Source organism: Gossypium raimondii, chromosome 9 (genome assembly GCF_025698545.1).
Source record: "Gossypium raimondii isolate GPD5lz chromosome 9, ASM2569854v1, whole genome shotgun sequence".
Lineage (NCBI taxonomy): Eukaryota > Viridiplantae > Streptophyta > Magnoliopsida > Malvales > Malvaceae > Gossypium > Gossypium raimondii.
Window position 1 is genome coordinate 3,516,559 of NC_068573.1, and position 13,306 is coordinate 3,529,864.

The 13,306-nt window shown below is 30.2% G+C and overlaps 3 protein-coding genes across 4 annotated transcripts; 1 reads left to right on the forward strand and 2 right to left on the reverse strand.

The window, feature by feature from the left end:
* Positions 1-1,987: 1,987 nt before the first annotated feature.
* LOC105798174 (E3 ubiquitin-protein ligase MPSR1) lies at positions 1,988-2,781 on the reverse strand. Its single transcript, XM_012628139.2, has one exon. It carries the CDS (start codon positions 2,667-2,669, stop codon positions 2,145-2,147), a length of 525 nt encoding a protein of 174 aa, XP_012483593.1. The 5' UTR covers positions 2,670-2,781; the 3' UTR covers positions 1,988-2,144.
* A 5,532-nt stretch (positions 2,782-8,313) lies between these two features.
* Positions 8,314-8,838, reverse strand: LOC105798175 (uncharacterized RING finger protein P32A8.03c). Its single transcript, XM_012628140.2, has one exon. It carries the CDS (start codon positions 8,836-8,838, stop codon positions 8,314-8,316), a length of 525 nt encoding a protein of 174 aa, XP_012483594.1.
* A 553-nt stretch (positions 8,839-9,391) lies between these two features.
* On the forward strand, positions 9,392-12,160 carry LOC105798176 (hypothetical protein). Of its 2 annotated transcripts, none has more exons than XM_012628142.2 (6): positions 9,392-9,542; positions 9,817-9,862; positions 10,171-10,358; positions 11,428-11,507; positions 11,661-11,738; positions 11,872-12,160. In XM_012628142.2, the coding sequence occupies exons 3-6, from the start codon at positions 10,226-10,228 to the stop codon at positions 11,971-11,973; spliced, it is 393 nt and encodes a 130-aa protein (XP_012483596.1). In that variant the 5' UTR covers positions 9,392-9,542; positions 9,817-9,862; positions 10,171-10,225; the 3' UTR covers positions 11,974-12,160. The 2 variants fall into 2 exon arrangements, with proteins under 2 accessions (XP_012483596.1, XP_012483595.1); XM_012628141.2 differs by having other exon boundaries at positions 9,399-9,542; positions 11,392-11,507.
* Positions 12,161-13,306: the final 1,146 nt, after the last annotated feature.

Below are 13,306 nucleotides of genomic sequence, written 5' to 3' on the forward strand. Positions count from 1 at the left end.
AAACACAAATTTGCCATTGACTAACCATGCCCACCTGAAGCTCAAGCCAAAGCGAGAAATCGCTGGAGAGATTCAGACTCGATTACTCAATGTTATATGTTAGAGAGCATGAGTATGTCCAAAAAACAAGTTTGGAAAATGCAGCGGAAAATAAGTTTAAAGAAAAATCAGAGTTTAATTTTTTTTTCAAAAAAAAAAACTTGGTTGTGGTATCTAAAGTAATAAACACTTAATCAAAATTGTACCTTTTCAATTTGTCTAGGATGAACACTTCGACCGATTAATATTCTTCGCTATCCTCAAGCTCACGTCTATCAAGTGTGGGCCCGCTTCAAATCAAAAAAATTTTCCATAAAATTACCAATGGGGCAATTTCATAATTTATCTAAACTTTTGAGTCAAGTTGTAAATAAGAAAAATATTTCTAAAAAACTTTTGGGATAATTCCGCTAGCTTGGTACAACCTTGACGGTTTGCATTTGAATTAATGAGAAGAAAATATGAAAGCAAAGAATTAGAGAAATAGATCGCATGTATCATTATCCGTAATGAATGCATTTTCTCACTATGAGAATGAGATGATTTAGAGATTAAAAATATCCTCAATTATTATTTAATTGATTGTAATTAAATAATTAAAGTTTGAAGTAAAAATTAAGTAATTAGTCATCATAGTTTTGTTGAAAATATAATTAAATTTATTTATCCATTGATTCTTGTACTGTAAAGTCATAATGAGTGTAACGGAATTAGAATTGGGTTGATGAGAAAATAATTTAATTGGAAAAATTAATTAATTTTATTTTAATTAATTAAATAAATGATATTTTGGGAATAGAAATTTGTTTATTGGATTGGTTAAATTATGTGAATTGGTTAAAGGTCCAGATAACACTTATAATTGTACCCAATACATGAGGTAGGTCCAATGGCCCATTCTACATAACATGGTCGACAACCGTAGCTCCTAAAGTAAGGGGATGGTACCGCTACCCATAACCTATCCTAGTAAAGTTGGGTTTGGATGGACAGTGCATTTACCTACTGTTAGTGTAAAAACAGCGTTGATAGTGATTAGATAATGTAGTGATATTGTAATGTGAGACCAAAAGTAAGCTAAACGCACTGCACCGCACCCTACCGCCTATCCAAACCCACCCTAAGGGATAAATGTACTTTCTATTAAAATATTATCATTTTGCTTTTTCTTATTCAACTAAGGCTCTTGTGTTTTTCTCTATAAATAGAGACCATGTGCTAGGTCAAACAATACTATACTAAGCATCAATACTCTGTCAAAATTTAGTGAGATTTATTTTCCAAATAAATTCTTACTTTGAAAGAGTTTTTTATTGGTTTATAGCTCATTGAGATATTATGTTTATCGATTCACAAGTAACATAATCATGTTAGTCAAAATAAGCCAAGGTTCACAAATAACAAAGAAGATCATGTTAGTCAAAAGTCAAGAAATTACACAATCCACCTATTCCAAAATAAAAGTTTGATTTTGGTAAAAATTTTATTGTATAAATAACACAACTGCTCGGGTTTAAAAAGAATTAATTGTCTATTATGCAACAAAATTATTTTCTAAATCGAATTTTTCAATAAAGTACATGAAATGACTATGAAATGCTTAAAGAGCCCTTGAAAAGTGATAATGATAATAAAGAATAATAAGATGTTGTAAAGTGAAATGTGCTGATAAGTATATCTTTTAAAGTGATTGTATAAATTCTTAAATATTTATTTGCTTATTGAAGTGAATTGTCCTCATAAACATAGTGAAATGAATTAGCATATGTGCTATGGTTGGGTTGCAGTTTCAGTGCAATGAGTGTAGGATGTTTAAAGGAATAAGTGTTTATGATAAATGTTAAATGAAACTCATAATATTAAAAGTGATGGAAGTAAATGTATCAAAAGTGAATACTGGAATTATTAATAATGAAATTAGGGAACAAAACTTAATTTTGAAGTGATTGAAAATTCACTGACAATAAAAAGTAAAGCTTGTATTGGATGATCTTAGGAGACTTTTATTTTGAATAACAATAAATTAATATCTTTTTATTTATTTACAATTTACTCCCTTCTTAAACGGTAAAATATATAATACAATTCAAAAAAGAAAATTTGCGTCAATTGCAATCCGTGCTTTGATTGGAAGACCTATCATCATCAACTCGATCCGAATCAGGTTGACGGAAAGCCCAACCCGAACCCACCATACTCATCATGCTAGCCAAGCTAGCAAATGCAAAAGCCGATTGTAAAAATTCCATACCATTGATCTCCCCACCCTCCATTCTTCGCCGATCACCATCACCGTCACCGCCTCCCGTTTCAGTCGTCTCAGGCGGCATCATGAAGCGACAAACCGGGCATAACCCATGGGTCAACAACCACTTCTCAATACAACCCGAATGAAACACATGCTTACATGGCATCTCCCTTGCTTCTTCTTCAACTTCAAACTCTTCCAAACAAATACAACAATCTTTGCCACTCTCTTCCACTTTTATCCTTTGCATTGCTTCTATGGAAGCTTTAGAAGCCGGCGCCGGCCCAGGTTTATTATCGCTGACGGCTCCAACGCTACCGATCTGGAAAACAACGTAAACTACAGGACGAGGTTGTTGGGTCTGGGTAGGAGCTTCCGCCATATTAACTAGGAAAAAAGAAAAAAGAAGTTTTTTTTTCCCCTTTTTTTTGACCAGGAAAAACCAGAGAAACTTGAAAGAATCAGAAGAAGAAGAAGAGAGAGAAAAATTTGAATTGAATAAAAATGAGGGGGAAAGAGGAGATTTTTATAGAGGGAATCGAAAAAGGAAGATCTGGAACATTCGGGAACAATGTAGATTCCAGGATGTTCGATGATTTCGTACGAAATTACGTAAAATAGATTCTAGAAGTTTCTATTTTATTAATATATTTTATCTGAAATTTCTTTTGACAGAATGTATTTTATATCTTAATTGATAAAACAGAAAAGGTTTATATATCCAAAAGTTCCTGTACTATTTTGAAATTTAAAATTTAGTCCTTATATTTTAATTTTTTGTACTTTTTAGTTAAAAATCTTGGTCCTTCCATTTAATTTTTCCATTAAAGTTAACATAGTTAAAAGTAAAATAATTCTTTTAGTTCTCAACATTTATAATTTTTTGTCAATTTAAAAGTATATAATTCTTTGCCATTTAAAAGTACATAAAATCTTTTAAATTTTTTTTTATGTTTTACTTAAAAAAACATAAAAATTAAAAAAATATATTTTAAAAAATTAAGAAAAAATAAAAAATCTTTAAATTTAAAAAAATATGAAATATAAAAATTCAATGTTATCTAAACTGGACCGAACTAGTTAATGGGACCAAGAACTGGTTGGGGTATTGACCCGACGAGAGGTAATAAAACCGGTTGACTTGCAAACCAATACAAACTAGTTGAACCAAACTAAACAAATTAGTTGAATCAATTTCGAACTAGTCTGACCAATTGGTTCTCAGGACGATTGATTCAAAAAAAAATTTATGAAAAATAAAAATTATAAAAATCGATTTAGCTATTAGTTCAACTTGATTTTTAGCCCGCTTAATTAGTTTGTACCGATTTGTGGGTCAATCACTATTTTACCTCTTATTGGATTGATACCCTAGTTGATTCTTGATCCAATTAGTCTAGTTAGGTTTAAATAACATTGAATTTTGGAATTTTTAAAAATATTTTTTTATTTTTCAATTTTCAATTTTATATAAAATTATAAATTTAAAATTTTAAAATAAAAATAAATTTTAATTTTAAAATTATGTACTTTTAAAGGGTATGGAAAATTTGGTAAAAAAATGCAAATGTTTAGGGTTAAAAAAATTAAAAGCTTTAAAGACCGATTCACCTGCGAACCCCACAGTAAATATATTTTAGAATCTAATAGATTGTTTTCCTTTAATGGAATTTTTTATTTCAGATTTTCTAACGTAGATGAGTTTGTAATAAAAACATCTTTATCGTCTTGGTTTAAAATACGACTATATTACTATAAAATATTTTAATAATTGCCTAATTAAAGTGGTTCCTGGACAATTGGATAATTATGTAAATTCTTAACAAATGATTTACTCAGAATACATCATCTATTTTAATCCTACAGATTTTTTTTAGAGTAATACTATCATAAATTTAGTACATACATTACAATTATGAGAATTTAACTTTTAGATAATACATTAAACTTTACTTCTGACAATCTTACCTCATATATTTATATCTTAAATAATATATAAGTATAAATTTAAATCGATTAATTATTATATTAATGATTTTATCATTATATATATATATATTTATTACTTCTAAGATTTATCACATTTACAAATAAGGAAAATATTTTGTGATATTTATAAATAAGATTTGTAATTCTGGTAAATAACTTTTATTAAATAAATTTATATAATAAATAAAAACGTTAAATTTTATAGTGAGTTCTTTTACATTTAATTTATTGTTTTTATTATAAAAAAGTAAAATATATAAAATATATTATTTTAGTTTGAAACAGAAAATTTTAATTATTTATATAAAAATGTTATATTCATATGTAAAATTTTATAATAATACATTTATATAATCTAATATTATATTTACATTAATAATGTATATTATTTATGGACTACTATGGTCAATTTATCGACCATTAAGAAAAGAAGAAGAAATCTCAAAAAAAGGAAAAGAATAAAAAAGACAATTAATATTTTTATCCCTTAAGAAAGTGTAGTATTAATTTTTAATGTATCTCTTTTAAGGATTAACGGTTAAAAAATTTCAATAATAATAATAATAATTAGGACATGGTGAAAATTTTGCACTCAAGTGAGTCTTTATTGACAAATAAAAATATTTAATTTAGCCCTCCATTAATAGAAAAGTTTGACTGTTAATAAATATTGATGTGGCTAATGAAAGCAATGAGAAACTAATACATGACATTCCTTGTAGATGTATGTATTTTAGAAGATAAAATCTAAAAAAATTATAAAAATGTATGTCCTAAATGAATTTGGACAATTTATTGTCCACGTTCATTTAAATATGGACATTAATTTATGTAGATTCATTCTAGATATGATTGTAACACCTCAAACCCGGCCTAGACATAAGCACCCAATGTTGAGGAATTACATTAACTTGTTTAAAAACTTCTGATTTAATCAAACCCAGTGTCCGTTTTGAAAATATAAATTTTGGTACAACTCTCACAAATGTTTTTTAAAAAAACTTATGTTCGAAAACAACTATTTTGTACCCAGAATTTGATTCTGAAATCATGCATTTTGAAAGTATTATCTCCGAAAAATCGTTTTCAGTACAAAAGCAAATGTTCGTCTTAAACTATTTTTTATTTACAAAAAAGAATTCTTAAACAATTACTTAATTTTGTGACAGAAAACTTCAGAGGTTTAGTTGAAAATTGAGTTTCAATTTGTTAAGCTTGAATGATGTCGCGGTTTAATGTTAAAATGCCGAAAACCGAAAACCGAAACACAAACCAAAAACTTAGCCAACACAGAATTACAGTCCCAAAAGTCCAAAATAGTTAATTACGAAAACCACCTTATTTTAATTAACTGAGAAATAGTGTGAGTTCCCGTACGCCATCCAACTTTAAACTTACTAATTACCTGAAAAGTCAGAAATAAAATAAAGGGGTGAGCTGTAAAACCCAGTGTATAATGAAATTCAAACATATAACACACATATCACAATATACGAATCTGATTATCACAAAGAATTTCATTACGAACAATTAAGTAGAATTGAGAATGCATGATTATATTAATGCAATATTTTTCAAAAATCATAATGTAGAATTTTTAGAAAACTTTCTACCCAATCAAATCACACCAACAGATAGTTGTGGACATTGCCACCAGAATTGTAGTTAAAACTGCCAAATCAAATATTTGTGGTCAAGCCATTATATCGCAACCAAGCTACCAGAATAGAAGTATGTGGTTAAACCACCAAATAGTGCAGATCATTAAACTGTCAGAACTTCCTCCATACCATATTATCCAAACCCCATGCAATATGACATGGCATGCAAACACAAAAACAAAATGATAAGCATGTTAAACATGCATTCATATCTTCAACAGAAACCAGTAAGCATGCGATTACATGCTTTGCAAACAAATATATCACAAACCCAATAGAACCAAATTAGTTTTGCCATAACGTCACATGCACGGTCATATAGCAGATTTAGAGAAATACAAAATATCATATCCAGACATCATTTCCTCATAAACAAACCTAGCAGAATAGATACATGCCATCAGAATTAACAGTAGTCAGATCATGTGTACTTAATTCACATACCTTAATCATATCACCTACGGTAGCATATCAACAAATATCATGTTTTCATGTCTTATTTATGCAATATGGACCTTACGGAGAGTCTAAATACATATTACGGGTCAAAACAGGCCTAGATGAAAAATTTTAAAAAATGGCCCACATGCCCGTGTGGCTTACACGGCCCAATTAACCTAGCCTATGTGACACACACGGTCTGACATACGGCCGTGTGACATCGACAGAATACATTTCGACTTTTTTCCATTCGTTGTTTTTTCGAGTTTTCAGTTACACACTTGAACATTTCTGAAATACGACATTACGACACACTTCCAAACCCTAAAATCATCGTTTAAGGCGAACTAATTAGCAACAAAATATGAATTCAAATCACTAAATTGGCCACGAATGAATAAACATTCGACCTTAACACCAAGAAATAACCCATTGGGCACTTGATCACTTACCTAAACAATAACGACAATCCTAAAACAAACCTCCTATCTTACCAGAAAAAATGACATGCGACACGCGAGCTTCTCCTAACAGTATACCAAAACCATCAAATAGATCAAAACTCACAAACATACACACACTTCCACATGAACAAGAACAAGAACAACAACACTTTCTAATAGTAAACAAAAACTACTTACGAAGAAAAAAAAATACCATACTAAGCAGAAGCATCTTAATCACAAACGTCCAGCAATGAAAAAGATAAAGGTACAATGATACAACAAAGGCAAGGCAAGTAACAAAAGGAAAAGAAAATGAGAGAAAAGAAAAACGTTAGAAAGAAAAAAAAACAGAAAGAATAGGGAGTTTGGGAGTTAAAGCTATTAATTATCCCACATCCCACATCCCCAATAACCCCCACTAAAACTATTAATTGTCCCTATCAGATTTCCCCAGAGTTAAAGCAAAAATAATTTTAACTTTGCAAATAATTTATAAATCAGATGTCCAAAGATAGGAGTTTAGGCAAAAATAACAAAAAAATTAATGAAAAGAATTCGAACTCAAAACCTCTTGTACACACACACAACACTTAACCACTGAATCAAATTAACTTTCTTGACATAATTTTCACAAATTTAACTAAAAAGCCAAATGTAATCACTCATGGTTTCACAAACTCAATTTTTTCTAATTCGATTTTTGTGATGCGACAATAATTTTTAAAACATTTAAAAAAATTATAAAGATTTAGTGATTATAAATTATTATTAAAAATTTTAAAAAATATATTAAAAGGTCATTGTTGATGGTTGTGGTGTGATGATGATTAACAGCTCACTTGGTTGCAAGACGGAGAGTCGTTGGTGATGGTTAGAAGATATTTTTGGGCTTAATTGGTATAGAAAAGGAGTAAGAATAAAAGACAAAAGAAGGATGATGATGATGAGAGGGAGACGCCCTTTTTGGATGGGGTGTTGGCTTATAAACTTAGATCTTAGAGTGCCACATATCATTCGACTATAGATGATTAAAAGTGGTAAAGTCAATTGGTTTGATAGGGTAGTTCTCAAAAAGAGAAATTCCCGAGAAGTATTCTCAAGGTGTAAGGTACAACAATCATAAAACTCATAAAATAATTATAAAAAAAATGACTAGTGGATCATACTTGTATGCTTTTCTTCTACTTGTTTCATTTCAATCCACTATGATCTAAATATGATTTTTTATTTTTATTAGTTTAATTTTTAATTTATATTCACATAATAACAAACAAACACCAATATAAATATATATTAACTTAGATGATAAATACAAATTCAAATAGCAACTTGATCCAAAAAATAAATTAATTACCAATTAAGTATTTTTATACAAAATGAAGAAGCAAACTAAATAAATTAATAAATAAATTTTTTTTACTTATTTCCAATTTAGTTGGTTAAAAACAAATAATATTTCTTTAGTTACAACTCAGAAAAAAAATTGGTGTCAATTGCAATCTGTGTTTTGATGGGAAGGCGTATCATCATCAACTCGACCCGAATTAGGTTGACGGGAAGCCCGACCCGAACCCATCATACCCATCATGCTAGCCAAGCTAGCAAATGCAAAAACCGATTGTAAAAATTCCAAACCATTGATCTCTCCACCCTCCATTCTTCGCCGGCCACCATCACCCTCACCACCTTCTATTTCAGCCGTCTCAGGCGGCATCATGAAGCGACAAACCGGGCATAACCCATGGATCAACAACCACTTCTCAATACAACCCGAATGAAACACATGCTTACATGGCATCTCCCTTGCCTCTTCTTCTACTTCGAACTCTTCCAAACAAATACAACAATCCTTGCCACTCTCTTCCACTTTTATCCTTGGCATTGCTTCTATGGAAGCTTTAGAAGCCGGCGCCGGCCCAGGCTTATTATCGCCGACGGCCCCAACGCCGCCGATCTGGAAAACTACGTAAACTACAGGACGAGGTTGTTGGGTCTGGGTAGGAGCTTCCGCCATATTAACTAGGAAAAACGAAGTTTTTTTTTCTTTTTTTCCCCCCTTTTTTGACCAGGAAAAGCCAGAGAAACTTAAAGAATCTGAAGAAGAAGAAGAAGAATAAGAAGAAAGAAAATTTTGAATTGAATAAAAATGAGGGGGAAAGAGAAGATTTTTATAGAGGGAATCGAGAAGGCAGATCGGAACATTCGGGAACAGGATGTTTGATGATTTCGTATGAAATTAAGTAAAACAGATTCTAGAAGTTTCTATTTTATTAATATATTTTATCTGAAATTTCTTTTGACAGAATGTATTTTATATCTTAATTGGTAAAACAGAAAAGGTGTATAAAGTTACCCTACTCTTTTAAAATTCAACTTTTATACTTTAGACATTTAATTTTATATTTTTTTATTTAAAAATTTTGGATCCATCATCTAATTTTATCATTAAGGCTGTGTTTGATAGGGGGAAAACCAATTCCGGAATTGATTTTACATATTTTCCAGTGTTTGATAGCAGGAAAATATTTTTCTTTTGTAAAATTAATTCCGCAACACGGGAAAACCTATTACAAATTTGGGGAAAATATTTTACGCTTTTAAACTCGGTAAGACATTTTCCGGAAAATGATGCCTTCTTCTCCCCTTTCCCCTTTCCCTTCCCCTTCCCTTTTCCCTTCCCCTTGGATTGCAACCTCTTCCGGTTCCTCCTTAATCCAGGTAAGGCTCCTTCTTCTTCTTCCGTTCTTCATTCCTTTTTCTTCTTCTGTTCTTCATCTTCTCTTCTCAGCACATTCTGTTTTGTTTCCTCTCTTCCTCTCTCGTTCTTTGATTTCTAACATTTTTATTTTAATAAATTATGCTGATTGTCATCAAATTGAGAGAAAGTATAGTAGCCGATGAAGATTACAGATTATCTATTGGGCTATTCGCCTCCTATTTGGACGACTTTTCTTGCTGGATGATATTTTGGTTATATTTTGGTTATATACAGATGGTTGAAGCCCAAGTGGAGCCGCCCTATCCTCCAGATTATGAAGGTAAGTTAGCACAGCTTTGCAACTTCTTTCTTGCTTCAAGTTGTGTTAAAGATTAACAGTATTTCTTTACGAGCTGATATTGGAAATTTCCTCTTCATATTCCGAGACTTTACTCTGTTCCTGTCCACTTTTCTTTTATTGTTTCTTAACTAATCTCAACCAAACAGTAAATTGCAGGTTTGGTTCATTTGAGTATGTACTTGAGTGTTTAGAATTATCCTGTGATTTGCTTGTAAATTTGTACCAACCCAATACTAGTTCCTCCAATTGCTTCTCAAATATTTGTTCTTTTCTTTCTGGGTTTGTAGTAAAGAGCTCTTCGTGAGATAGCAACAGAACTTGGGAAGAAGGATTGGAATTACAATGAAAACCCTTGCAACAATAAGTCAAGTTGGTTTACTCCACCGCCGCCGCCAAATGTGCCTGAGGCCATTAACAACAGTACTGTCACCTGCAATTGCTCCTTCCCCAATGGTGAATGTCATATTGATGGCATGTAAGTCCTCACTGGTCATAATAAAATTGATGCTTATTTTAATTTCCTTAACCATAGACAGTCCTCTTTCTTTTTATTTTCAGTATGTTAACTTTGATTTCTGTATCAGTGATTTGCTTTGCTTGAATTGTCCATTTTGATTTTAGCACTATGAAATTATTACCATAGGCAAATAGAGTAAGGGTGTGCCTCATTCAAGATGAATGGCTGTATGAGTATGGCTTCGAATTTGGATACAAATTTATCCCAATTAATCATCTCAGTCATTAGAATAGAGCACATATTTCGAAGTGGCTAAGGTTATCCATTAGAATGTATGGAAGTTTTGAGAAGTCATTGGACGAGCTGAGATCCTTATTGAACCCCATATTCTTTTAGGAAAATATAGTCATTTTTCTCATGTTGTACTAGCTGAACTGTATTGTTCTTTTATATATGTGCTGCTATAATTTTACCGGGTTGTTAGACATTATCTTAACTCACACGACTTGTACCTCTTTGATTATGTTCATCATTGCTAGACATTTTTTTGTTGTAGTGACTCCAACCTCTTCAGTTCAGTGCTTAGAAATGTGTGTTTTCCATTTCTTTTAGGCAAATGCATGACCAAGTTGTATTCAAGAGTGAAAAATGAAGAAACATGTTGCTATTGTATCATCTGATGTTGTCACTGTAAACATCTTATCTTGCTGGTTACTTTCAAAGTAATTAGTTATTTTGAGAATGAAAAATATTATGTGGTTCTGGCTATAAATCCTTATGCTGTGATTGTGTTCATTTATGCTATGTTTGGAAACATAAATTTGAAAATTTGGATTTGGAATTCATTTGTAACCTCAGAGTACTCTTCTGTTTTAATTGCTGTAATGTGGGTTTTAAGATCCATTGCAATTACATGTCAAGCTTTTCACTTTGCCAGAACCCCAAAGGCATTATTGTTTGAGATTTTGAGGAATTATTTGATATGTACTTGAAATATTTTGCTAACAGACTAAAAGTTAAAAATGAATTATTTGCTAACATTTTGCAAAAGGCTCACACGGACCTCGACAAAATGGGTCTACTGCAGTTTCACAAGACATTAACAGTCTGAAACATATTGCATTGATGGAGGCCAAGATGAAAAAACTCTCTGATTTACTGAGTAAGGTTAGTTGGTTGCTTACTTTGCCCTTAACTGTCTTTGATAAAAATGTGAAACATGAGCGAAAGTCTTTGCAAAAGTATGTCGCTGCTGTTTGTAGTCCAGATATGGTAACTATAGTGGATGGTTTTAACTACTATTTCTGTGATCTTTTACAGACAATTGAACAAACAAAAGAAAATGTGGTAAAGAAGCTAGCATTGACGTATGAGGAAATGGAACAAGAATGTAAGGAGGTAAGTTAATCTCTTGGCATACTAATTCAAGTGTATCTAATACTAGAACAAAAAAAAATGTTGGTTCCAATTTACATATCATGAAGATGGTAGTTATATAATTTTACATTCATGTGTTTTGGTGTGATTGCAGATCATGGATGGTTTTGCTGAGGGGAAAGACCTGGTTGTGTCTGTTATGTCTGCAATGGGGGAATGGCAGATCTGTGCTCTCAAAGACATTGGTCCTAAGTAGTTTCAAATTCATTTATTGCAAATCTTAGATGGAACCATAAAAGACTTTGGTAGTACTAAATGCGGTTTTGATGTTTTGTTTTGGGTTTGGATAGAAAAAAGAGAACAACAATATAACTAGTTTCTTGTTGTGCTATAGATTACTGTTTTGCTTTTCTTTTTCAATAATTTTTATTATATCGTCTTTATTTTTTGTGTTGGTAACATTTAAATTCTAGCTTTTAATTGCATATTACACTTGCATTAGTTACCCAATATATATTAATGTAGCAATTTAAGTTTGACATATCATTTAGTACAAGTTAATACAATATACTAGTTTTTTTAAAAAATGAAATTTTCTAATAATTACAATATTTTTATTTTAATTTAAATCCCATGTTAAATATATGTATCACAAGAATCGATTGGATAAAAGTAGAATCAAATTAATATAAAATTTAAATACAAATAAATGTTTTAATAATGAAGAAGTAAAATAAAATCGGTATAATCTACAAATATATGAAAAATAAAATCGGTATAATCTACAAATAGATGAACATTTGGAATTTAATTAGATAAAAAACTTTTATTAATAAAAATTTATTTATAAATAAATCATTGCAATATGTGTAAAAATAATTTAAAATATAAAATTTATTACTATGTATATAAATTTATTAATATATGTAAAAACAACTTTTCCGGAAAATATTTTCAAGAAATCATCAAACAATGAGAAAATATTTTACACTGATTCAATCAAACACCAGAAAATATTTTCCAGTAAATCATTTTACAGAAAAGTAAAACATTTTCCAGAAATCATTTTACGGAAAACATTTTACTGCCAATCAAATAGACCCTAAAATTAACGGTGCCAAAGGTAAAATAATTTTTTAATTATTAATATTTACAATTTTTGTCAATTTGATCCTTACCATTTAGAAATATATCAAAATTTTTAAAAATGATTATTTTGTTTTAACTAGAAAAATAAAAATTTAAAAATATATTTGAAAAAATAAGAAAAAAACCTCTTTAAAATTCATAAAATAAAAAAATTTAAATATAAAAAATACTAAAATTCAATATTATCTAAATTGAACTAGACTAACTAGTGGGACCAGGACCAAGAATCGGTTGGAGTATCAGTCTGGCGGTAACAAAACTGATTGACTTGTAAACCACTACAGACTAGTTGAACTGATTTCGAATTAGTCTAACCAATTGGTTCCTAGAACGATTGGTTCAAAACAAATAAATTATGAAAAGTAAAATATTAGAAATTACAAAACCAATTCAGTTGCTAATTCAACTTGATTTTTAGCTCGGTTTAATGAGTTTGTACC